The sequence below is a fragment of the Leptodactylus fuscus genome, chromosome 1 (genome assembly GCF_031893055.1).
Source record: "Leptodactylus fuscus isolate aLepFus1 chromosome 1, aLepFus1.hap2, whole genome shotgun sequence".
In the NCBI taxonomy this organism is placed as follows: Eukaryota; Metazoa; Chordata; class Amphibia; order Anura; family Leptodactylidae; genus Leptodactylus; species Leptodactylus fuscus.
Window position 1 is genome coordinate 123,339,932 of NC_134265.1, and position 27,229 is coordinate 123,367,160.

Sequence of the window (27,229 nt, forward strand, 5' to 3'; positions counted from 1 at the left end):
GTAGAAAACTACTGCCCTCTCAAGTAGTGCAGTATAAAAAAGGGATAATTCTACATGTAATAAAAATGGCAGACACACACACAATACACCTACAATAAAAACAGTCAGTCGAGATAAGCATTCAGCTGTCTCTCCCAGCCTCATAGCCTTTAAAGGGAGATGCATACTTGACCACCACTTCATTGAAAAACCGCCCTCATGTGGCTGTGCAGTAAGGACAGGCGGCACATCTTATAGACTCTTTAATTAGAGAACTGTCAAAAAGGCAAAATAAAGAAACACCGGTAGCTTGATTTTTACACTTTATTTTAATATGAAATATATACAGGAAGAAAAGGTGATAAAGTTTCCTTGCTTACACTATACACTAGATACAAAACTATGAAGCTTGGATTAAGCTCCCTTTTCCTGTGCAAAAAAAAAAAAAAAATTATATATCAGTTTTTTCACTTTGGATCAACAGCTTTCTTGAGCTCACATACTGCTCCAGAAAATAAGTCAAAAGAAAGGGGGAGGGGGGGGGACTTCACACAACCTCAACACTTTTGTACACATTTTAAATCAGATGAAGGTAAAGGGAATTATTCAAGATGAAAGCAAATTCTGTTTTCGTAAAAGATTACCCATATTTAAAAACATTACTTTTTTCAACCATCTTAAAGTCAGATACACAGTAGACAGTTTGCTGCATTTTTCTGTGCGTCTTTAGGCAACACAAGCAGTGGATATAAAGTTTAGGATCCACAGCATACGGACATTTACGTTCCTAGATTATTATTATTTATTTATTTATTTATTTATATATATAGCACCATTAATCCCATGGTGCTTTACATTTGGGCTGTTATACGGTAGGTCTGCAACCTACCATATAGAATCTCATCACTTTCTGTAGTTCCTTATTCAGAGTTATTGTAATATGACTTATCTTAAAGGGGTTATTCAGCTTCCAGAGTTATCGGCAAACATATCCACAGCAGTGCTAAATATTCACTGTTCCCTTTTGCAGCCTTTTCTTGAGACTACTATTTGCATGCAGTGAATCTGTGCACAAACTACATTTCCCATGACCCCCCTCTATGCTTTCAACTCTGTTTGATACTCTCAGGGGGAGGGAGCTTGCAAACTAAACAACACAACAGACTGTGACCTAAGATGTGGGAGTGATTTATTATCTGTGATTTCATTGCAGGCGAGTGGAGAAGGGAGGGGTACAGAAAGTGAGAGCAAGGCAGAGGGATCATGGGAAACGTAGTTTGTTCACAAATTCACTGCATGTAAATAACAGTGATACAAGGAATCTCAAGTAAAATAAAACCAAGAAAAGGGTGCACAGGGGAACAGTTATTTAGTACTCTGGTAGAGGAATTTGCAGATAATTTTTGGATAACCCCTTTAAAGAACAAATATCTAGCTTCTGACACACACGGTGTTGTGTCACTATGTACTCCACATGCATGTGTAAATGGCATGCAGCACATAAGAACATCAAACACTAACACTGGTTTAATGTGGGGTAGTCTGTAACAATTAAATAAGCCACATACCGAGGGGGTGGGGGTGTGAAAGGGGGACCTATATCATGATACACAAATGTATTCAAAAGTAGTTGTAGCATTTTACACAAAAAATGTATACTATAGTTTCTGAACAAAATCAGTACAACGCAGGTCAGAACCAAGACCATTACTGTTTTGCTAGTTCTAAGAGTACATGTTTCAAATAAACCCCCCAAAAAAACAGATCAGTTACAGGGAGAACATTCACACAATTGGAAAAGCTGCTGTATTATTGTGCGCATTATGTCTGCTGTTCTAATGGTAAAGGCATGTCCTATATCCTATGAGAACGGCATTACAAAGTGTCTAGGTGGTTGGATGACAGGACAGACACTAGCCGCTGGCTGCTGTTTTCTCCTTGTCTTGCTTTAGTCTGTAGTCCGCCAAGGCAGCTCTGATTGCATCTTCTGCTAACACTGAAAAGGAAATGGGAGATCCTTAAAACACAAAAATGTCTTTATAACAAATATTTATATACAGAGCTTTACACACCCAATACTTCTGAGTCATAAAAGACCTACTAACAGTTGTTGCTTGTTAGCTACAGTCATTTTACATTCTACACCTCCATTTATATAGCAAGTTAGCCATGACTATCCTATAAATTGTATTGTTTATGTGCCCCACTCCACTCCTGGCTTAGGAAGGAATAAACTATTTAATTATACCTGTATGCTTTCAGTTATCTTCACTTGAATGTTATGATCTGTCCCTAATGCATTTTATAAGGATTTTGTCTATTGAACCATTGTATCTAACCTGATTTTTATTTTATTGCTACTTTCAAGTTATACCAAAAAGTTGAAATAGTAGATTATATTTTAATATGCAAAAAAATAAATAAAGGTATTATCACAAGAGAACCCTGTATGACTAGGAATAACCTCTCCGCTACAATGCAATATCCAAGTTGTTTTAATCCGGGCCCGTGTGGTGTAAACACCGTGGGGGGGGGGGGGGGAGCGTTTTACAATCACTGCAAGGTGTATGGGATTCTAGCAAATCACATCCACACCTTGCAGAAAAATACATGCAGCAGACACCGTTGCAGTTTTGGAATGTCAATTATGCCTACAGGCGCTGCAGGAGCAGCTTTTGTTTTTGCTGTAGCCAGCTACGTGGTGTCATAGCCTTATATAGTAAATATTTTTTTGTTGCAGGTTTTAGCATAGCTTGAAAAAAGATTATGTAGCCCAAAAAGTTGTGGCAACAACTAATAATTGTTTACTGGCCCAGAAACAACTGAGTCACAAAAGCTTCAACCCCACTAATTGCAAAAGGGGAAAAATGCTAAGTACATCACAGATTCAAATATACAAAATACTACTGGAGAACAAGTATATTAAAACTTACTGCTTAATAAATAAACCAAATAAAATCCTTAATAGGTTAAAAGGATGAAATATAGCACATAGCAAGTAGACCAAACTAATACTTGGCAACAAACAGGGGGGTGTACAACTCGAAATACATAAAAAGGGTCAGCAAATACACATCCAGGCTTGACAGAAACAAATCCAAAAATTGATAAAAGGATTTATATTACCCGCTCAGATGTATTGGAAAGGCAGATAACTTTTGACAGGGATCATCTTTAAATATTTAGGGGCCAGGGACGTTTTTGTATCTATTTTGACTAATGTATGTCCCTTTACTTACCATCAGGCTGGCTGCTTTGTATATAGTAGTGTCCCGTTGCTTCGCTATAAGAGGGGCGCTGGTTGATGAGGTGGAATGCAGAACGCGAGTCTGCGCAGTGATGCTCCAACAGACATGTATCGTGTTGCAAATGCCTCATTTTCTTTATGCAATGCACACCAGGTGCCGCGATTGTGTAGCTTTGGTGCACATACACATCATTTGTTCTGATATTGCAAGAGATATTTGCCGAAGTTCAGAATGCTGTCTCGCACACTGAGGATGTTCGTCAGTTAATATGCATTGGCCCATGTCGGTAGGGAGAGCCTACAGGAGTGAAAGAGGGGGTATTCCTTCTTAATTTGGAGGTGAGGCAGCTACCTATTAAAGACCTTGAGATTAGAGGGCTATTTCCCACTGCTGAACAGAGGATTGTCTTCCCTCTTGGTGTTCTTTTTGTTAGGAGGATTTTGCAACCATCCATCACTGTGGTAATGGATTTTTGAGTGACTCATCACTATGGACATTCAATGACCATTGGTAGAGCTTGGTACTGCACTTGTCAGGGTGGGAGTAACTTTGGGGTTTAAGGGACAGTGTTTGAGGGGCAGCGTAGGGATTTCCCTGATGACTCTGGGTTGTGTCCATAACCTGCCACTCCTATACATCTGCCCGGGTAAGATCCACCCTTTTATCAATCTTGGGATGGGTGTCTGTTGATCCTAGAATGTGTATTTGCTGACTTTTTCTTGTTTGAGGTTCTGTAGTCCCTGTTTGTCGCCAAGTATTAGCACAATCTACTTGGTATATGCTATATTTCACACTTACTTTTAACCTATTAGGGGTTGTTTTATTTATTGAATTTTATGTTTTAATACATTGGTTCATCAATACTACTTTGCATGGCCCAGAAACCAGCATAAAATACTAAATGCCGAGTGCTGTCCCGCAATCTACAGGAGTACATAGCTCAATGAATTAGGAAACACGTCCCGCTGAGGGTTTTTTTTGGCAGTTTTTGAAGCCAAAACCAGGTGTGAATTATCATGGAAGAAAATGTGTATATGACAGATGCTACTGCAAAGCTGCATGTCAAAAAACTAAAGACGCCCCTTTTACTGTTCCTTACAAACTTGTAATTTATTAAATGAGAAAGGTATGTCACAAGACTATAAGCCTTGAAGAAAGGAATGGGAAGAGCCGACAATCAAAACGGGTTTTCCTACTATTTATGTGCAGTGCACAAAGGCCATGTTTATTAGGGACAACACCACCACCTGCAGGTTATTCTAGAGTTACAGCGTATAGAAGTCTACACAACTTTTCACACTAATATAAAAGAATTAACTGTAAAAAGAGGACCTTTGCCATGTTTTGTTTTAAAGGTCAGACCTCAGTTTCTCTCATATGAAACTTTGAATAGATCCACTAAGATGTTAAAAGGGTTGTCCCATCACATACAGGATATATGGATATAAGATAGTCACCTACTCCAGGCTGCCGTTTTGCACTATGAGCCACAGCAGTGATTGATGACAGCATGCAGTTTGATCTATGTGTTGCATATTTTGTATTGCTGGTATTTAATCTTACACATTTAGATGACAATGGACACATTTGTTTCCAAATGAAACAATGAGTTTCTACAGAACAGTTGCAGACAGACCATTAGAATTACCGTAGGTTGGACTTTAACACAATGTATATTGGAAAACTGTCAAACTCTATTATACAAAAATAGAATTTTCTGAAAATGGGATACCCCTTTACATTTTTACTCACTATGAAATATAGAAAAACAAGAATGTATATCACATAGATAAACTACAACAGATGCCCACTAGAGAAACACTTACTAGAACAGTGCAGCTTTACTGGAGGAAGGCAGAGCTCTTTGGCAATATCTGTGTTCTTGATAGTCATTGCCTCATCAACCTATAAAAAACACAGAGCAAGTCCTGTTTAAGGCTGAGGCCCCACGCTGTGGAAATGTACCTTTTTTTGTTGTAGATTTTGCTATTTTTTTGAGCCAAAGCCAGGAGTGAACAGAGCAGAAAGGAAGACATATAAGAGCCTTCTATAGATTTCCCATTCCTTTTCAAGCCACACCTGACTTTAGCTAAAAAAAAAGCAGCAAAACCTGCAACAGAAAACACTAACGTGTGTGAGAGAGAATTAAAGCAAAAGTATACATACCTTGATAGATCACCTGTAATGTAAATTGCTTTTCTAACATGTAATTATTTATATGCACAACAAACCAACAACCTGATTCTTCTTATACCAAAATTTAGTAATATTCTTCTAATAGAGTAATAAAAGCCCCACTTTGCAGAAATGCAGCTTTTGTTTGTTGTGGATTTTGTTGTGATTTCTATCCCCTACACATTCCCCACTCTTTTTGTAGCCATTCTTGTCTTTGGTTCAAAAAGAAAGCAAAAAACAAACAAACAAAAAACAAACCCACACACAAACATGGGGCCTTAGGGAAAATTCACACGGTCACAGAGGGAGCAGATTTTGGCATGGAATCCACGTCATAATTCACCCCCTCACAATGGTGGTTTATGGAAACCGTTAGCGATCTTTTTTTCTGTGAGTGGCATGTTGCGGCTCACAGAGAAATGAAGAGAGCTGCCCTTTCTTCAGGCGGATTCCGCAGCTCACTGAGCCGCGGTGTTCGCCTCGCGACAGCACCCTACGGCCTAGGCCCATTCATTTTGGGCCTACTCTGGAGCAGGAAGCCGCAACTGACAGTCGCTGCAGGCGTATTTTAACGCGTCAAAATCGGGACCAAAATACGCTATTCCTTGCCCGTGTGAACTAGGCCTTAGCCTTGAAGCAGTGAGCAATTTGAACTTGCTCCTGAAAAAATAGCAATATTCATTTCCTAAAATTTTTATATTTTCCACATACAGTTTTTAAAAGATTATATTTTTAAGTAAGACTAATGAAAAAAAAAAAAACGAAAAAAAAAAACAACAAAGAACAAAGTTAGTAATTAAATTGAAAAATACCGTTTTCCCTTTCACCCATTCAGTTGCCAGAGAGCTGGAGGCAATGGCAGAGCCACAGCCAAATGTTTTGAACCTGGCATCAACAATTTTTCCATTTTCATCCACTTCGATCTGCAAAACAACAAAATGTATCTTATAAGACTAATATGACGCAGGTCATTTATTCTAGTACATATTTTAACCAGCACATAGCCACGAATGAACCCAATTAATTATTGGCACAGTTGCAGCACAGACTAGAAATCAGAAAATGGTAGAACCATAAATGAAGCAGGACATGTTATAATTTTCCACCTTCAGGACAAAAATTCACATTTAGGGGGGAGGGCGTGTGTGGAGGGGGGGTGTAGTGCTGGGGACCTTGAATGGATATAGGCTTTAAACATTTCCTGCAACCAGTTATAATTTTCTTTCACAGATCAATAGGCCATGACACGCTGGGAAACTTTGCACATTACTTTAATAACCATCCGTTTTTCGCTTTCCGCCTCATTGAAACCCTTCAGAGCAGCAATCAGTAGTCTCATTTCTTCCCTCTGTACTTAATACCAAGCAAAAACCCTAGCCATTGTTGGACACTAATACTCAGCGAGTGAACTGCTGCTGAAGGGTGACTGCTCTGCTCCCAGCTTGCTCCACGGGGTCATGTATGGCAGGTCTCTATGTACCTAGCAGAAAGCCTTTTGTCTGTACAGCTGTAGGTGTCTGCAGAAGCCTCCTGGAGAGAATAGGAGTGGCGAGAGAGGGGCTACTCTATCCACCCACACTTTACAGTTTATGCTCATTTCTATGAGCCTCCCTCCATACATCTCAGACTGCACAACAGACTTTCCTGTACTCCTCTGCAGGTCCCTCCCAGCAAGTGCTTACTGATAGGGTCCCTGCTGTAAAGATAAACTGTTAACCCTTAGCATCTCACACAGCACAGTGTGCAGGAAGAGGAAATAGGGAGCGTTCACACTACCGTCGGTGTCCGACAGGTAGTGTCCGCTCCTAGTGTCTGCTCCAAATCTGTCACGGACATTAGGAGCGGACACTAGCTGTGTCCGTGACACCTGTCACTCATCTCAATGGGCATCGGGTGCGTTCTTTTGCACTCCGTGCCTGTCCTTCCCTGTCCGCAAGTGAAGATGTCCGACTTCTCAAGCGGACAGAAGAACCCTGCATGCAGAGTTTTTCTGTCCGCTTGAGAAGTCGGACATCTTCACTTGCGGACAGGGAAGGACGGGCACGGAGTGCAAAACAACGCACCCGATGCCCAATGAAATAAATGACAGGTGTCACGGACACAGCTAGTGTCCGCGACAGATTTTGAGCGGACACCGACGGTAGTGTGAACGCCCCCTTAGAAGTAGAAGCCAGAAGCGAAATGAGTAAAGTAGTATCATTGTCTAGGCCCATATCACCAGTTAACTACGGTAATTTCACTTCCTAATTCCAGGATCCATGCCCCCTGAGTTGTATAGTCCTATGTAGTATACTAGGGGTTAGCAGTAGAGTTCTTGTAGCCCTCCACATGATCACATCTGCAAAGCCATTTTTCCAGGCAGCTATGTTCAGGCTGTGCAGAGCTCAATGAATTTACTTATTGAAGTAAGGCTAGGTTCACACTTGCACCGGGCCAGAACAGATGGGAACCAGAACGATGGAGAGCCCATCAGCTAAAAAAGCAGCTACCCGTGGACCCTATAGAGTATAATGGGGTCCACTGGGTTTCTGACTTTTTTTTTTTTTTTATACTGACATCAGCAAGGACTTTTCTCTCCACTGATTTTTGGTGAAATCTGCGGCGGAATGGAAAGAGAGAAAAAAACAAAAAAAACACACATTTACAATATTGGCATCACTGTGATTGTACTGAAAGGGAGAAGATATTAGTTTGTTTAACCACTTCAGTACCAGGCCAATTTCTCTGGTTCAGGAGCAGACATTTTCGTTTTTTTCGTATGTGTGATTTTGAGGGCTATAATTTTTTTTTATCATTTGGGCTACTAAACTAAATTTCTGTGTCTTTTTTCAGTGACACATAGGGATTTTAATGTTTTGATTTTTCCATATCCCCGGGATAATACAAACAAAAGAGGAGGAAAAACTTTTTTTTTTTTTTTAAATAGTTTCCTCTCTGTTACAGTAATTTTTATTTTGTATTGTGTCATCGGGGGTGGGGCTAGAACCTGTGATGAGGGCATGGTATTGGCAGATTAGTATTGGGTTTTTTTGGGGGGGTTTTTTGGTTTTTTTTTTTTTTTTTTTTTGGGGGGGGGGGGGGGATTCTTCACTTTCCTATTTTTATATTGTGGCCCTATAAGATCATAATAGACTTTGGGGGGGGGCATCTGAACTCTATTGCTTTAGTGGGAGAGGCCAAATGGGGATGATGCCTTAGTCTTCTAGGACTCAGCAGCAACAGCAGTCTGATACCCGGTAGATCACGTGATCGCCGGATTAGAGGGGAGCTGCAAGATAGCGTCTCCGATAGTCATGTACACGGCGCTTATTAAGTGCTGTGAACACTGCGATTGGGAAGGCAGGGACTGTAATAAATAGAGGTGAGCGAATATGCTCAATCGAATACCTCGGCCGCATAGCTCCCGTTGTAAAAACACTTCTGGGGCATCGAATTTTTACTGCCCCTCCCACCTTCCCTGGCACCAGGAGCTATGCGGCCGAGGTATTTGATCGAGCATATTCGGTCATATCTAGTAGTAAACCTTTCTAGGGAAGCTCTGGCTATAGTTACAGCCGGCTCACCACTTCTACAGCTATACAATTTTGTGCAGATGCTTAAAACTGCAAGGATGTATACAGAACAAGTAATGAACGTATATAGTCTATGGACAGTCCAAGTGGTTAAACAGTTACAAAATGGAAGGTAAACTTAAAAGCTACACACCAGAATTTCTGTTAGCTATGCAAGGTAGTCAATGACGCAGGACCCCTTACACTGTGAGGCTGTTGTCACCACAGATCTTTGTAAAGTTGCAGCAAATGCTGCTGCTAAGGATCCATGTTCATGCCTGTGTGCTGTATGAGCAGCTATCCTTAACCCCTTAAGGACACAGCCCAAAAGTATGTTAAGGACCAGGCCTATTTTTTCAAAATTGACATGGGTCACTTTAAATGGCAATAACTTTGAGACATTTTAACTTACACAAGTGATTTTGAGATTGTTTTCTCGTAACACATTATACTTCATGTTAGTGATAAACACTAATCAATATTTTTGTATTTACTTATAAAAACAAAAATAGGAAATTTGATGGAAATTTGGAAAAAATTGCAATTTTCAAAATGTGAAATTCTCTGCTTTTCATGCAGATAGTTATACCACCCAAATACAGTAATAAATATTATTTCCCATATCTCTGCATCATCTTTTGATTGTATTTTAATTTATTTTGGACGTTACAAGGCTTACAAGTGTAACAGCGATTTTCCAGATTTACAAGAAATGTAACTATGTTTGTTTTTCACACTTTTTTTAAAAAAACCTTTTTTACATTTTTTTTATTTGTGCTGTAAGCACACTAGAACCAGCGATCAGAGAGGATCGCTGGTTCTATACTAACTATAGACTTGCAATACACGTGTATTGCAGTCTATAGAGGAAGCTAGTTATGCAGATGCATAGACTAGCTTCCTCTCGTCCTGGCATCCAAGGGGTTAACCGTCCCCCCATCGGAGCTCGCTCCGATGGGGGGGGGGGATTAAGGAGCAGCGTGTAGCTGTAATTTACAGCTAACACAGACTCCTTATGCAGCCGGCAGAATGCTTTAAAGCCAGCCAAACCCCTAGGGTGCCATGATCACTATGGATCATGGCACCTTAAGGGTTAAACAGGGGGGGTTGGTGCAATCACCGTCCCTGCTGCTACAGGGGAAGCCTGGCTGTCAGATACAGCCGGCCTCCCATGGAGATCGCCCTTGCGATCTCCATCACGTACATGCACGTGGGAATGCGGGAACTAACCACATTCCCTGACGTACAGGTACGTGATTTAGCGTTAAGGGGTTAAAGAGGACCTTTCACCACCTCCAACAATTCTAGTACTTAGCATATGGTTATAGATGCAGCTCCACTGATTCTGGCACAGTTGGGATTTTTTTTCTCTAGCTCCACCATTCCCAAGATATCAAGTGACACTGCCCTTTTGACATTACAAATCTTAAACCACACATCAGGCACCAAAACTAACTGTGCTTATTGCTCAGGAAAGGTGGAAGAAAGAAAATCCCAACCGTACTGGAATCTGTGGAGTGGAACCTATTAACATGCTTAAGAAATGGAATTGGTGGAGGTTGTGAAAGGTCCTAAATACCTAATGTACACAAATGACAGACAAACCTGCAGTTTCATAACATCGCCACAGGCTGGGGCACCCACTAAGCCTGTTCCAACATTCTTTGCGTTCTTGTCAAGGGATCCTACATTCCGTGGGTTCTCATAGTGGTCAACAACCTGTAAATACACAAACGGAGAATGCGTTATTGAATGAAGGTCAAAATAGCTTTACATGTCCTTGTCTAGAAATTTTGGACCTTAGCCAGTCTGTTACTCAGCAAATGTTCTAACACAAGGCCTCAACTACACAAACAAGTTTTAACTGTGAGGGGAACAACAAAAATCATAATTTAGCAACTGAAAACAATACAAGGGATTGCTCAATAGTTAGGTAATTGTCTAAAGTCAAGTTAACCCCATCTGCAAAAGCAGATCCTCACCCCTCTCACATTACAGAGCTATAGGCGCTGCTGTGAGGAACAGCATTCCTGACTGATCATAAGAAATGCCCTTCTGACAGTGAAGAGCTATGGTACCAGCACCGCTAGCTCTTCACCCAGGGCACAAATCGGGAATGCCAATAGTGCGCTGAATTCAGTGCACTGTCTGCTTTCTAGCAGTAAATAAAACCGCATGTGCCCCAGGTGGTGAAAGGTCCTCTTTAAATGGCAGAATAAATGACTTATCTATAAATAAAGCAGCTTAACTGAACTTTACCTCAATGTCATTAAAATGGGTGAAAATCTGAACAAGCTTATGCAATACGCATTAAAGCAAATATGCTTACATCACACTGTTTACTCTTGGCAATGGGTCACTCACTCATCTACGGTGTGACTGCAAAGAGGATTTTTCCTCCAAACTGAAATGATGCAACCTTGCACTGCCAACTATCAGTAAGCGATTAAACTGAAGATGGATTGGCATGCTGTAAAAAATAAACTAAATCCAAACCTATTAACGCACATGACTAAGGGTGCATTCACACTGAGTAAACGCTAGCTTATTCTGAACGTAAAACACGTTCAGAATAAGCGGCGTCTAAAGCAGCTCCATTCATTTCTATGGGAGCGGGGATACGAGCGCTCCCCATAGAAATGAATGGGCTGCTTCTTTCACTCCGTGCAGTCCCATTGAAGTGAATGGGGAGTGCCGGCGTATACGGCAAGCTCTGCTCATGCCGGAGCGTACACGCCGGCACTTCCCATTCACTTCAATGGGACTGCACGGAGTGAAAGAAGCAGCCCATTCATTTCTATGGGGAGCGCTCGTATCCCCGCTCCCATAGAAATGAATGGAGCTGCTTTAGACGCCGCTTATTCTGAACGTGTTTTACGTTCAGAATAAGCTAGCGTTTACTCAGTGTGAATTCACCCTTAGTGTGTATCTGATGTCAGACAGAGTATGCAGTCGGATGTTACACCTTTATGGGGCTTGAAAGAGAATAGGACCTGCTCTATTATCATCAGACACACCCTCGGCTGGCACACTCTGATGTATGCATGGAGACTAAAATCTAGGGGTTTTTTTTTTTTTTTCTTTCTAAAGCTGAGTTTTCTGATTTTTCTGAGACATTTCTGATGTATGTTCCAATAAATAACAGACAAGCAGCACTATTTTGTTAGGTCAAATTACAGATCCCTTTATGGTTAAAGAGATTCTACCACTAAAACTTTTTTCTTTTGTGGATAAGACATCGGAATAGCCTTTAGAAAGGCTATTCGTCTCTTACCTTTAGACGTGGTCTTCGCTGCGCCGTTCCTCAGAAATACCGGTTTTTACCGGTATGCAAATGAGCTCGCTTGCAGCGATGGGCCCCAGCGCTCAAAGAGCGATGGGGGTGTCCCCACCGCTGCCAGATAAGTGTCTCCAGTGCCGCCTCCTTCTTCGTCCACAGCGTCATCTTCAATGTCTTCTTCCGGCGCAGGCTCGTAACCTAGCAGTGCAGACTGCGCAGGCCATGGGAAAATGGCTGCTAACAATACTGTGCAAGCGGCCATTTTTTCCCATCACCTGTGCGCCTGCGCAGTCTGCTCTGCTAGACGTTATGAGCCTGCGCCAGAAGACATTGAAGATGACGCGGCAGACGAAGAAGGAGGCGGTGCTTGGAAACACTTCTCTGACAGCGGTGGGGATGCTCTCATCGCTGTTTGAGCGCTGGGGCCCGCCCCCATCGCTGCGGGAGAGCTCAATTGCATACTGGTAAAAACCCGTATTTCTAAGGAACGGCGCAGCGGAGACCACGTCTAAAGGTAAGAGACGAATAGCCTTTCTAAAGGCTATTCCGAAGTTTTATCCACAAAAGTTTTTAATGGTAGAATCCCTTTAATGAGATCTGTCATGACAGATCTAGCATTGGCAATATTTTTGTTGTTCTTCTCTTATACAGAAATAGAACAATGAAAATGATACCGTATGAACCCTGCCTTACCACCAGAAACCACTCTGTACTTGATATTATGAAAGTTAATGTTTTTGATGGGAAAACATAGCAATGCACAACCTTGCATGAATGAGTGCTCATAAATATATACAATAATAATTATAAATAATTATAAATAAATGCCTAGGACCTTGATCTGTTTAAGAACAATTTACATACATACAGTACCTCAATGATAAAATATATGTAGCTAAAAGTCGCCATAAACTTATCCATGCATCATAAAACAAAAAGTCACATATTCAAATAAAAGGAATACCAAATGTGGACTATGGCAATATGTGACAGGGGGATACAGGGAGAATATTAGGTGAAAGGCAGGGGAGAAAGAGCAGAGGTAAAGTAATAGTACTATAAGGCAGCAGAGACACCTCCCACACAATATACTAGACAAAATGCTGCCTGTTTTTTTTTGGAGTTATTTATATAACACTTTCAGACTGAGAGCTTGTTCACATTACCATTATTATAATCTGTTGCCGTCATGCATCAGCACCTATTTTAAAGGATGGGGGATAAGTGTCTGATTGCAGGATCCCCCAGTGAGGGCGATCACAGTTATACAAGCGCACTGAAGCTCCATTCACAAGGGGGCCTTGGGGGGGGGGGGACTTTTGGTCTCCTGATCACTGGATAAAACCAGCAGAAATAGGGCAGACCTCATTATATTCTATTGGGTCCACAGGTTGACGTGTCTAACTGGATTTTTAAGCAGACAGGGTCTCCGTCTCCTGGGTCCCTATGCAGACCCAAATGATGGACACCTAAACAATTGGTGTGAACCTAGCATTACCCAGGATTCCCATGAGTCTCTGTTTTTAGACATCCTCACCTAGTCAATGGTCACTTTCACCTGGCTCATTAGTATTCACTAAACTGTGATGTCACTTCAGTGCAGTGAATACTAATAAGGAATCTACTGGGAGACCTAACAATTTATGAGAAAAAAAAAGAAGAAAATATAAGCCAGGATTTCAACCCAGGAAACTGTACGTAAGGCCGTTACCCTACTGTTAGAGGCTGAGACCAAGTTTGTTTTTTCCACGCTGCAATAGTATTGTACTGTACCTCAAAGATACCTCTACAGGCCAGATATTTCTCTGGTCACATGTAGCTGGGACTTCCACCACACGTCAATGCTGGACTGAGGAGACCGGACTGCTGGGAGGCACCAGAGCATCGGTAAAAGGCGAGAATAATTTTATAATTTTAAATTGTATTTAAAGTCCAGTTTTACCTAGACAACCCCTTTAAGCATGTGAATTCAACTAAGCCAAACCACAGTCACATGGAATGGCCATCCTACATTTTGTGAATGGGTTAAAGTAGAGATAACAGGAAGAAAAAGTGATGAAACCCACAGCCAGCAGAGCCATGTCCTCCCACAGAAGACCCAGCAGTCCCAGTCACTCACATAACCAGTACTATGTCCATCCACAAGGAGACCCAGCAGTGACAGAGCTATGTCCTCCCACAGGAGATCCAGCAGTCCCAGTCACTCACATAACCAGTGTTATGTCCATCCACAAGGAGACCCAGCAGTGACAGAGCTATGTCCTCCCACAGGAGATCCAGCAGTCCCAGTCACTCGCATGCCCAGTGCCAGAGCTATATCCGCCCATAGTAAACTCAGCAGTCCAATTGCTTCACATACCCAGTGCTATGTCCACCCACAGGAGAACCAGCAGTCCCAGTGCTTCACATACCCAATGCCAGCAGTGCTCCCACTGGAGAGCCAACAGTCTCAGTCACTCACATACCCAGAGCTATGTCCGCCCACAGTAGACCCAGCACTGCCAGCAGCACCATGTCATCCCGCTTAACGGCTAGCTCATTGCCTGGCATTTTCAGCCTCACAACTTCAGACCTTCGCGGCTGAAAGGACACTGCAACCACACGTGAACATCAGCATGGGCGCTCAGCTGGCAGTAACATAACATATAACACAGGGGCGCCGCCCTCCAGTGCACTCTACCTTCTTGTGATAGCTGGCACACGGGACCCGAAGCTCCGGCACCGCACACCTACTCCACACCGAGCAAAACAGCCGACCTACTCCTGCCATTGCGTCCCTCAAACAGTCCAGTTAGGAGAAATGGCGACGAGCTGACGTAGCTGTGTACGGAAGTCACGTGGTCGCTCGCAATAACCCATATTGAACGGTCTCTCCCGCGGCCTGACAGGTCACGTGAATGAAGTGGGCGGTGTCCGTTATGCAAGGAAGTAAAAGCGGGCGTGTATTATTATTGAAGTGCGTCACATTGCCTGCTGCTGTCTGTAGACCTGCTACCTGACGCTGCAGCAATTGGGCACACTCTGATTAATCCTAGTGAAATGTTCACACTGAGATTTTTGCAGGTTGAAAAAATCTGCTTCAGGAATTAGGAAAGCGTTTTTTCTACATCATGCGTTTTTGGTTTAGTTTTGCTCAAGCACACTGTATGGACCTGGAATCTTCCCTTTAGGCTGAGGTCCTACATTGCGGAAATGCAGCTTTTTTTTTGTTGCAGATTTTGGTGTTTTTTTTGTTTTTTTTTTAGCCAAAGCCAAGAATGGCTACAAGAGGAATGGGAAATAACTATGAAGTTCTTATACTTCACTCCTCTGCTCCATCCACTCCTGGCTTTGACTCAAAAAACCGCAACCAAATCTGCTAGAAAAAAAATCAACATTTCCGCAACGTGGGGCCTCAGCCTTAAAGAGGACCTTTCACCACTTTTGGGCACATGCAGTGTTATATACTGCTGGAAAGCTGACAGTGCGCTGAATTCAGCGCACTGTCGGCTTTCCCGATCTGTGCCCGGTGTAAAGAGCTTACGGTGCCGGTACCGTAGTGCTCTATGGTCAGAAGGGCGTTTCTGACCATTAGCCAGAGACGTCCTTCTGCCTCGCGGCGCCTATCGCGCTGTGCTGTGGAGTCGGGAGGAACTCCCCCCTCCCGCTCCTGATAATACTCGTCTATGGACGAGCTGTGTGAGCAGAGGGAGGGGGCGTTCCTCACTGCTCCACAGCACATTGGCGCCGCGAGGCAGAAGGACGTCTCTGGCTAATAGTCAGAAACGCCCTTCTGACCATAGAGCACTACGGTACCGGCACCGTAAGCTCTTTACACCGGGCACAGATCGGGAAAGCCGACAGTGCGCTGAATTCAGCGCACTGTCAGCTTTCCAGCAGTATATAACACTGCATGTGCCCAAAAGTGGTGAAAGGTCCTCTTTAAACTGGACTGTTCACCATCTGCGGCACATGAGGTTTAACCCCTTCCCGCCAATGGCATTTTTTGATTTTCGTTTTTAACTCCCCTCCTTCTAAACCCCATAACTTTTTTATTTCTCCGCTCCCAGAGCCATATGAGGTCTTAATCTTTGTGGGACAAATTTTTCTTCATGTTGCCGCCATTAATTATTCTGTATAATGTACTGGGAAGGGCTCGTTCACATCTGTGCCCAATCTCTGTTCTGCAGGTTTCCGTTTCCTGCACAAAACAGAGGCAGGACACAAAACCTGCAGGACTCTTTCATACCCATTCATTTGAATGGGTGAGAAAGCTGTCCGGCGGTGAGCGTTTTGTGCTCTCCGCCGCAAAACCGTTTTTTTTAAATCGGACACAGAGTCGGACATGCAGTACTCTGTGTCCGATTTAAAAAAAAAACGGTTTTGCGGCGGAGAGCATAAAACGTTCACTGCCGCTCATGACCGGCCCTGCTCTGACAGCTTTCCGTCTTCTGCATGCAGATCTAGTTAAGGCTCAATCTGTGACTGTGTTTTGTAAACCATAAGCCACTTAAGGCCTGTCGTTTACAAGACACCAAAAAGACAGACACAAGATGCCTGTTTCTCGGCGCAGGAAGGCACAGTGACATCATAGCATCGTGCCTCCTACGCTGAGACGCAGACTTTTTGTGCGCGATTATCCTGGGTGAAGAAGAGGAGATGGCAGCTCCATCAAGGGATCGCAGGTAGGTGAGTCTAACTTTTATTTATTTAGTAGAGTTGGGTGTATTTTAAGGGGTCGTTAAGAGGGGGCACTTTATATAAGGGGGGCTTTATGATTTTAAGAGTTGTTATTTATATAAAGGCATTATTTATTAAAGGGGGAGGTATTTACATAAGGGCTATTAGGGGCATTTATATAAGGGGCATAGCTTTTCACTGTCAGAAGGGCGTTTCTGACAGTCAGTCAGGGACACCCTTCCTTACAGCACTGTACTGTGAGAGTGGTGAGGAATCCTCTTGATAGTACTCGTCCATAGACGAGTACTGGGGGGGGGGCGTTACTCACCGCTCAGAAGCATCGTTGGGCAGTAAGGAACGCCCCCTCTCACAGTACAGCGCAATAGAAGCTACTGTGAGGAAGGGCGTTCCTGACTGACTGTCAGAAACGCCCTTCTGACAGTGAAGAGCCACTGTACCAGCACCGATAACTCTTCACCAGGGGCACAGAACAGCAAAGCCAATAGTGCACTGATTTCAGCGCACTGTCGGCATTCTAGCAGTGTATTACACCGCATGTGCCCCAGGAGGTGAAAGGTCCTCTTTAACCCCTTCCTGCCGAAGCTTGATTTTTCAAAACTGACGTGTCACTTTATGTGGCAATAACTTTGGAATGCTTTAACTTACCAAAGTGATTTTGAGAACTTTCCGTTCTGTGTGCGCACCATGTAGCCGGCGGTTTGCGGGAAATCCTTCCCGGCAGCGCCGTACTATTACTGTCAAGTCTGAGAACATGAATCAATATTCTTATACTTTATATTGTATGTTGTGTCATAGAAATACAAATTTTTCCTCAATAAGGTTAAGCAGCTCTGAGACAAAGAAAGGAATTTCCAAGATGGAGCTTATGTCCTGTCTTTCATGCCTCATGGCAGAAGAGGCAGAAGTCTTCAGGTTACAGCAAGGAGGTGTCTGGCTGGACATTGAAGTTTGGAGCCAATGGGAGATGGACAGCAGCTCAGGAATGTCAGACAAACTCCTGTATTAACCCCTCCTTTCCTTTGTTGTATAAGTGTGTGAGCTTTTCAATAAACTTCAGCAATGCTGCTTGGAAGGGCTGAGAGAGAAGAGCATCTAGCTGGTATTGAAATGGAACTTAGTGTCTGTGTCATTATTAGTAGTTTAAACATGCTCATTAATTTGGACTGACTGATTGATCCAAGATATAGTCGATTATGACCACAACATTACGGCGGATGTTGGAAAGGGATTGTCCAGGATAACCATTTTTTTAATACGAGTCCAGGAAAGGTGAAAGAAATAATAAAAGACCCTACTCACCTGTCCCTTGTGCTCCAATGTCCCACTGCGGTCTGGTTCTGCTGCATCGGTGTTTTCTTCTAGCCGACGTCCCCATTGCACATGACCGCTGAGATCGCTGACACAGAATGTCACATTGCTGTGGGAACTTCCGCTGGAAGAAAACACCAGAGAAGCAGGATTGGAACACGCTGGGAGACCCCAGAGCATATTCTCTTGCCTCATATTATAAATGTGGTTATCTTGGAAACCCATTTAACCCTTTCACTGCCAAGGGCCTCTGGAAATTTTGCACCTCCAGTAGCCAGAGCAATGTTCACAGTTTTGAGATGGACAAATCAAACCTAAATTGCAACATTAAAAAATAATCCAACCCCCCCCCCATACCTATATATTTTCTTAAAGTAGACACCTGCAGCATTGTCAGAATGCCAATTGGTACTGTATACGAACAGGCACCTTTATGAAATTTTGATTTAAAGTGAATGTTTTATGAAAAAATGCAAATAAATGTATATTAGTTGCTAAAAGCGGAGACCAAACAAAAAATTAAATGCACCAAACCTCCTAAAAATAAAAGTTCATTATGTGCAGAGTTCATACATATCACTATGGCCTACACCCGCATACACATGTCTTCAGAAAATCACCAGAACTGAAAGGAACAAAAATCTGCTTTGAAGCTGGAAGTGTTAAAAAAGTATCCTATAAAATGTAGGGATTACACACCGTGAAAAGCAAGTGAACCCCTTAACCCTATATATTTTTTGAAATACACAACCTGAAGTTAACAAATGTCTTAATGGGTCATCGATAGCCACATCCACCTTCATGCAACTTTGTGACAAACACAAATAATGTTTTGAAAAAATGCACTCAAACACATATTTGTACCTAAAACTCATGTTCAATGCTCTGCACTCTACTGAAACGGCCCTCACAAAAGTCTCCAATGATCTTCTAATGGCTAAATCTAATGGTGACTTCTCTCTTCTTATTCATCTGGACCTCTCTGCAGACCATAAACTCCTCCTCACTATGCTCCGCTCAGTCGGCCTCAACGACACTGCGCTCTCCTGGTTCTCCTCTTATCTCTCAGACCGCACTTTCAGTGTATCATTTGCGGGCTCTGTTTCTTCCCCTTCTTCCGCCCTGCTCTTCTCTCTCTACACAGCCCCCATTGGACAAGCCATCACCAGATTTGGCTTCTGGTACCATCTTTATGCTGATGACACCCAATTATACACATCTTCCCTTGGTATCACCCCTGCACTGGTATAGAACACCAGCGACTGTTTTTCTGCTGTCTCTAATATCATGTCCTTGCTCTATCTGAAACTAAATCTCTCTAAGACTGAACTACTACTGTTTCCACCATCTAATAGATCTGTCCCTGATATATCCATTGCAGTCTCAGGCCTTACTATAACTCCTAGCAGTATGCCCGCTGCTTCGAGGTCATGTTTGACGCAGACCTTTCCTTCACTCCCCACACTGAATCACTCGCACGTTCATGTCACCTCCACCTCAAAAACATCTCCAGAATACGCCCTTTCCTTACCAGAGATACACTAAAGACACTTATTGTCTCTCTGATTCATTCTCGCCTTGACTACTGTAACTCCTTACTAATCGGTCTTCCCCTCACTAAACTCTCCCCTCTACAAACTATTCTGAATGCAGCGTCCAGGCTCATCTATCAGGCTAGACGCTACAGCGATGCCTCTGGTCTGTGCCAGTCGTTACATTGGCTGCCTATTCATTATAGAATAAAATATAAAGTTATTACTCTCATCCACAAGGCTCTCCATAATGCCGCACCTCCCTACATTTCCTCCCGCATTTCTGTCTATCGCCCAACCCGTGTTCTCCGCTCACTCAATGATCTAACACATCCTCTATTATCAGAACCTCCCACGTTCGTGTACAAGACTTCTCCCGAGCTGCACCACTTCTCTGGAATGCTCTATCCCGGACAATCAGATTAACTCCCAATTTCTACAGCTTTAAGCGCAAACTAAAGACACATCTTTTCAGACAGGCCTATCACAATTTCTAATGTAAACCCTTCCAAATGTAAACCGTGTACCATCATTAGAATCCCCCAAATCTAACCTTACTCTGTCCCCGCTCCCACATTTACCCCACATGATATGATGCCATTTCAGGCTAACTCTATATATATACCATACATGTATATATTTACAGGGGCGGGTGTTAAAGAAACGCATACATTCATATCTAGTGATAATCGTTATTACTATTATTTTAGGGTATAATGGACATTGCTAGAGGCGTATTTTACTCTAGAAAGCTCAGGTGTGGACAGGACAGGGATTGGGTGAAATGTAAACTTTATTCACGACTTTCTGTGTATGTTGTGTAAGTGTTTGATGCGACTTTTTTTTGGCGCTGCGACCTGGACAATGGTAAACGCCTGGGTCACAGCGCCAATAAACTTCCTGGTTATGTTTAGAGGGTATTACATAATAATACCCCACTAGTAAAACTCAGGAGGAAATTACATAATACCTTTATGTGACAATCAGAGTGCAAAAGTATAGTATGCGCTCTGATTGGCATGAGAGGGGTTAAGAAGGATAAAAGTCCCTGATAACCACCCTCCTGGGGTCACATACAGGTTATGCACAGAATGAAGAATCATTGGGCAGCATGGTGGCTCAGTGGTTAGCATTGCAGCGCTGGAGTCCTAGGTTCAAATCCTGCCAGGGGTAACATCTGCAAGGAGTTTGTATGTTCTCCCCGTGTTTACGTGGGTTTCCTCCGGATACTCCGGTTTCATCCCACACTCCAAAGACATACTGATAGGGAATGTAGATTGTGAGCCCTATATGGGATAGTGACTGATAATATCTGTAAAGCGCTGCGGAATATGATGGCGCTATATAAGTAAGCATAATAAATAAAAATAATCATTCGGGGGCCACACGGTGGCTCAATGGTTAGCACTGCAGCCTTGCAGCGCTGGAGTCCTGGTGTTCAAATCCTGCCAAGGGCAAAAAACCATCTGCAAGGAGTTTGTATGTCTACCCGTGTTTGTGTGGATTTCCATCCCATATTCAAAAAAAAAAAAAAGGTACATTGTGAGCTCTATGTGGGGCTCACAATCTACATAAAAAAAAAAAAAAATCATTCTCCATCTCTGTGCACGCTGCAGGGCTGCTCCTCCCCCTCTGTTACAGCTCACTGATGCCTCCCGAGACGGAGGGGGGGGGACACCTTAGAGCCCTATATCTCTGGACTGCATTAAGATATCTTGATTTTTTAAAGATGAGAATCTCATCTTTAAAATTATATCAAGGACTTCATGATAGAATTTATAGTTTTGGAGCGACTCACGTTGAAACGCTGTCGGAATTGAGATCTGCAGTTGGCTCTCAATGCCAAATAGCGTTTTCAACAGTGAATTGCTCCAAAACTATAAATTCTATCATGAAGTCCTTGATATCAATTTAAATATGTGCATCAAGATATCTTCATGCACTCCAGAGATATCGGCATTAGTAGTGAGAACGTTTTAGCTACGTCCTCCGCTACTGAAGTGCCACTCTGGGAGGACGTAGAGCTGACGTCCTCGGCCAGAAAAAGGTTAAGGGTAAGTTCAGACGTTTTTTGTTTTTTTTTTGGTCCGTCACCTTTGGTGGAGGCTTTGCCCAAGGCCTAGAAGTTTGGACCCAGCTCTAGACAAAGATGAAGGCGGCGCTGAGCATTGAGGACACCCCCCGTGCTGTTTGAGTGCTGGGGACCGCCCCCAGTGCTGCAAGAGAACTCATTTGCATACTGATGAAAACTGGGATTTCTACTGAACGTCGGCACGGAGAAGACATCTAAAGGTAGGAGAAGAATAGCCTTTCTTAAGGCTATTCCTGTGTGTTAGGCAGAAAAAAAGTACAATTTTAATGATAGAGTCCCTTTAATACCGTGGTGTTGAAGTAATACACTAAGCAAAACTGCTAAAAACTGTTTTATAACTTTGTGTATGTTTATTGCGTGTGAAGCTAGTAGGAGCACGTAAACTCAATTTTTATTTTTTGAGCGGTGGTAGAGGGGTCCACTATAGTTCACCTCAGGCAGTAAGGAGCCTACGTTCACCCGAGTAAAGCTAAGGTTTCTGAGCTCTTCACTAGCTGCATAGAAGCTCCGAATCCCTCTCAATTCCATATACAGTATATTCACATATGTTACTGGCATTGCCCTGCCTGATACGGGAATTCTCCACCATCACACCCTCACAAGGGGGCAGTACTCTAACTTCCCGTCAACCTTTCACAAATGCCAGTCCTGTGCCTCAACCAACATGTCTGACACCGAGCAGAACGTAACGTGCACAGCCTGGGCAGTTCAAACTAGGACCCACAGAACGCCTGGTCCTCCGTCTCCCTGGAGACAAGGCTGTCTTCATTGCCTGCATGAAAAATAATCTTTTTATTTAGAAATAATATGATTAAATAATGCTCCTAGAGTCCGTGGAGACCTTCTGCACCGTACAACGGATGTATATGTAACGAATGTGTATTTAGTTCTGGTTGCTGACAGGTAGGCTGCAAACAGGAGAAAACGCGAACACCTACCCGCCCAACAACGTTGTGAATTCGCAGCAAAGAGCACGATGGCGGCTGCTGAGCACGGAGAGAAGGATAGGGAAACCCAAGGTCTAGGTGGCGAAGAAGGAGAAGAAGAAATGGAATCGGAGGAAGAAGAGCGCGGGGATGGCTCACCCGAGGGAACAGGACAGTCCTCCTCAGATGAGGAAGACGAGAAAGAAAATGAAGCAGAAATCCAGAGGCTGGAAGAGCAGGTGATAAGTGGGGACAAGTGCCCCCTAATGTATCGGGGTATCCCGAAGGATAGCATGGAGGGAAGGGGTCTTCTCCTGAGGTAAACAGGCGCCATGCTGCTCCAGCCGCAGGGATAGTGCTGAGCTGTAGGTGGCCATACTGGAAGTTGTTTACTGTGCTCCTCGAGAGGAAGGTCTGAGTAGTTCTGTGCAGCTGCCTCCTCTGCTGTATATGTGACTGTGCATTCAGCACAAGGGAGGAGAAGTATATACATCAGGGCACTGTATACTGGAATAGTGTATCAAGTATTATGGCACATACATGGCAGTTAGGGGGCTCAAGCAGGAGTATAACTAAGGGCTCACAGGCTCAGTTTACAGGCAGTTTGGGCCCCTTGCACAACCATTAGCCGCGTCACAATTGTATATTATAACAGTCATTTCACTTTTTCTTTCCTTCTGTGTCTGGGCCCAGACCATGCACACAAGCTTACCATCCTCTGTTTTGTGCCACCTTCTCCCTCACAGAATCTTTCCGTGACTATTCAACTGCTGTTTTACAAAGAATGGATTCATTTTCCTTTCTGACAGTGGAAGTCTGTGTATTATAAATGTTTTTAATCTGCTCACCAGAGGGAAGGGGACATAAATGTACAATGCATAAGCTGCCAGGCATCAAAGGAAATCAGAAAGGAGGTCAAAGATGTTTATGGAGCCCTAGTGTGTTGAGTGTGGCCTGTGTGCCCACTTTGCTTCTGGGCCTGGTTACATATGCAACTTCTGTCCCTGCTAATCTCTGGGAAAGAGAAAATCGAAGACAGACACCAGCCTTTCAATCCATGTTTACCTTGCCAATAGTTATTGGAGATCATTGGAGCTTTCCCCATAGATGTTGGATTATAAGTGACTAGAGATGAGCGAACAGTGTTCTATCGAACTCATGTTCGATCGGATATTAGGCTGTTCGGCATGTTCGAATCGAATCGAACACCGCGTGGTAAAGTGCGCCATTACTCGATTCCCCTCCCACCTTCCCTGGCGCCTTTTTTGCTCCAATAACAGCGCAGGGTAGGTGGGACAGGAACTACGACACCGGTGACGTTGAAAAAAGTAGGCAAAACCCATTGGCTGCCGAAAACATGTGACCTCTAATTTAAAAGAACAGCGCCGCCCAGCTTCGCGTCATTCTGAGCTTGCAATTCACCGAGGACGGAGGTTTCCGTCCAGCTAGCTAGGGCTTAGATTCTGGGTAGGCAGGGACAGGCTAGGATAGGAAGGAGAAGACAACCAACAGCTCTAATAAGAGCTAAATTCCAGGGAGAAGCTTGTCAGTGTAACGTGGCACTGACGGGCTCAATCGCCGCAACCCAGCTTTCCCAGGATCCTGAATGGAATACACTGTCAGTGTATTCCCGTATACCCGATATATACCCCCGATACCTGTTCCAACGGTGTGCCCCCCCACCTTCACCCCAGAAATACCCTGCAAGTCCCCTAGCAATAGAATTGGGGCTATATACACCCACTATTTTTGCTACTGCCATATAGTGCCATTGTCTCACTGGGAATTCAAAGAATATATTGGGCTTACATATAACTTCAATTCCAGGGAGAAGCTTGTCAGTGTAACGTGGCACTGACGGGCTCAATCGCCGCAACCCAGCTTTCTCAGGATCCTGAATGGAATACACTGACAGTGTATTCCCGTATACCCGATATATACCCCCGATACCCGTTCCAACGGTGTGCCCCCCCACCTTCACCCCAGACATACACTGCAAGTCCCCTAGCAATAGAATTGGGGCTATATACACCCACTATTTTTGCTACTGCCATACAGTGCCATTGTCTGACTGGGAATTCAAAGAATATATTGGGGTTACGTGCACCCACAATTTTTGCTACTGGTATATAGTGCCATTGTCTGACTGGGAATTCAAAGAATATATTGGGGTTACAAATACCCTCATTTCTTGCTACTGCCATATAGTGCCAGTTTCTGACTGGTAATTCAAAGAATATATTGGGGTTATAAATACCCTCATTTCTTGCTACTGGTATATAGTGCCATTGTCTGACTGGGAATTCAAAGAATATATTGGGGTTATAAATACCCTCATTTCTTGCTACTGGTATATAGTGCCATTGTCTGACTGGGAATTCAAAGAATATATTGGGGTTACAAATACCCTCATTTCTTGCTACTGCCATATAGTGCCAGTTTCTGACTGGTAATTCAAAGAATATATTGGGGTTATAAATACCCTCATTTCTTGCTACTGGTATATAGTGCCATTGTCTGACTGGGAATTCAAAGAATATATTGGGGTTACAAATACCCTCATTTCTTGCTACTGCCATATAGTGCCAGTTTCTGACTGGTAATTCAAAGAATATATTGGGGTTACGTGCACCCACAATTTTTGCTACTGGTATATAGTGCCATTGTCTCACTGGGAATTCAAAGAATATATTGGGGTTACAAATACCCTCATTTCTTGCTACTGGTATATAGTGCCATTGTCTGACTGGGAATTCAAAGAATATATTGGGGTTACAAATACCCTCATTTCTTGCTACTGGTATATAGTGCCATTGTCTGACTGGGAATTCAAAGAATATATTGGGGTTACAAATACCCTCATTTCTTGCTACTGGTATATAGTGCCATTGTCTGACTGGGAATTCAAAGAATATATTGGGGTTACAAATACCCTCATTTCTTGCTACTGCCATATAGTGCCAGTTTCTGACTGGTAATTCAAAGAATATATTGGGGTTACGTGCACCCACAATTTTTGCTACTGGTATATAGTGCCATTGTCTGACTGGGAATTCAAAGAATATATTGGGGTTACAAATACCCTCATTTCTTGCTACTGGTATATAGTGCCATTGTCTGACTGGGAATTCAAAGAATATATTGGGGTTACAAATACCCTCATTTCTTGCTACTGCCATATAGTGCCAGTTTCTGACTGGTAATTCAAAGAATATATTGGGGTTATAAATACCCTCATTTCTTGCTACTGGTATATAGTGCCATTGTCTGACTGGGAATTCAAAGAATATATTGGGGTTATAAATACCCTCATTTCTTGCTACTGGTATATAGTGCCATTGTCTGACTGGGAATTCAAAGAATATATTGGGGTTACAAATACCCTCATTTCTTGCTACTGCCATATAGTGCCAGTTTCTGACTGGTAATTCAAAGAATATATTGGGGTTACGTGCACCCACAATTTTTGCTACTGGTATATAGTGCCATTGTCTGACTGGGAATTCAAAGAATATATTGGAGTTACAAATACCCTCATTTCTTGCTACTGGTATATAGTGCCATTGTCTGACTGGGAATTCAAAGAATATATTGGGGTTACAAATACCCTCATTTCTTGCTACTGGTATATAGTGCCATTGTCTGACTGGGAATTCAAAGAATATATTGGGGTTACAAATACCCTCATTTCTTGCTACTGGTATATAGTGCCATTGTCTGACTGGGAATTCAAAGAATATATTGGGGTTATAAATACCTTCATTTCTTGCTACTGCCATATAGTGCCAGTTTCTGACTGGTAATTCAAAGAATATATTGGGGTTATAAATACCCTCATTTCTTGCTACTGGTATATAGTGCCATTGTCTGACTGGGAATTCAAAGAATATATTGGGGTTACGTGCACCCACAATTTTTGCTACTGGTATATAGTGCCATTGTCTGACTGGGAATTCAAAATGCGCAAGGCTCCCGGAAAGGGACGTGGGCGAGGTCGGGGGCATGGTTCTGGGGAGCAAGGTAGCAGTGAAGCCACAGGGCGTCCCGTGCCTACTCCTGTGGGGCAGCAAGCATTGCGCCACTCCACAGTGCCAGGGTTGCTTGCCACATTAACTAAACTGCAGGGTACAAACCTTAGTAGGCCCGAGAACCAGGAACAGGTCTTGCAATGGCTGTCAGAGAACGCTTACAGCACATTGTCCAGCAGCCAGTCAGACTCTGCCTCCTCTCCTCCTATTACCCAACAGTCTTGTCCTCCTTCCTCCCAAAATTCCCAAGCTTCACAGAACAATAACCCCAACTGTCCCTGCTCCCCAGAGCTGTTCTCCGCTCCTTTCATTGTCCCTCAACCTGCCTCTCCACGTCACGATTCCACGAACCTAACAGAGGAGCATCTGTGTCCAGATGCTCAAACACTAGAGTCTCCTCCATCTCCGTTCGATTTGGTGGTGGATGACC

At 43.2% G+C, this 27,229-nt stretch overlaps 2 protein-coding genes across 3 annotated transcripts in view; one reads left to right on the plus strand and one right to left on the minus strand.

Moving 5' to 3' along the window:
- Positions 1-289: 289 nt before the first annotated feature.
- On the minus strand, positions 290-15,069 carry ISCU (iron-sulfur cluster assembly enzyme). The gene is made up of 5 exons (XM_075276624.1): positions 14,914-15,069; positions 10,559-10,672; positions 6,215-6,325; positions 5,054-5,132; positions 290-1,975 (listed from the first exon to the last, which is right to left on the minus strand). Exons 1-5 carry the CDS (start codon positions 15,001-15,003, stop codon positions 1,893-1,895), a joined length of 477 nt encoding a protein of 158 aa, XP_075132725.1. The 5' UTR covers positions 15,004-15,069; the 3' UTR covers positions 290-1,892.
- Positions 15,070-22,782: 7,713 nt separating this feature from the next.
- The window catches only part of SART3 (spliceosome associated factor 3, U4/U6 recycling protein), a 31,032-nt gene continuing 26,585 nt past the window's right edge, over positions 22,783-27,229 (plus strand). For both annotated transcript variants that reach the window (XM_075276555.1, XM_075276556.1), the window contains exon 1: positions 22,783-23,010. In XM_075276555.1, the coding sequence (XP_075132656.1) occupies positions 22,822-23,010 (189 nt within the window). In that variant the 5' untranslated portion in view covers positions 22,783-22,821. The remainder of the gene's footprint in view (positions 23,011-27,229) is intronic.

Excerpts from the sequence above, each read along its gene's own strand:
- ISCU (XM_075276624.1), bottom strand. The coding sequence starts at position 15,003 with ATGGCAGGAGTAGGTCGGCTGTTTTGCTCGGTGTGGAGTAGGTGTGCG. Across the intron at positions 10,673-14,913 it reads GTGCCAGCTATCACAAGAAG|GTTGTTGACCACTATGAGAA; the intron begins GTAGAGTGCACT and ends GTGTATTTACAG. Across the intron at positions 5,133-6,214 it reads AATGGGTGAAAGGGAAAACG|GTTGATGAGGCAATGACTAT; the intron begins GTATTTTTCAAT and ends TGTTTTTTATAG.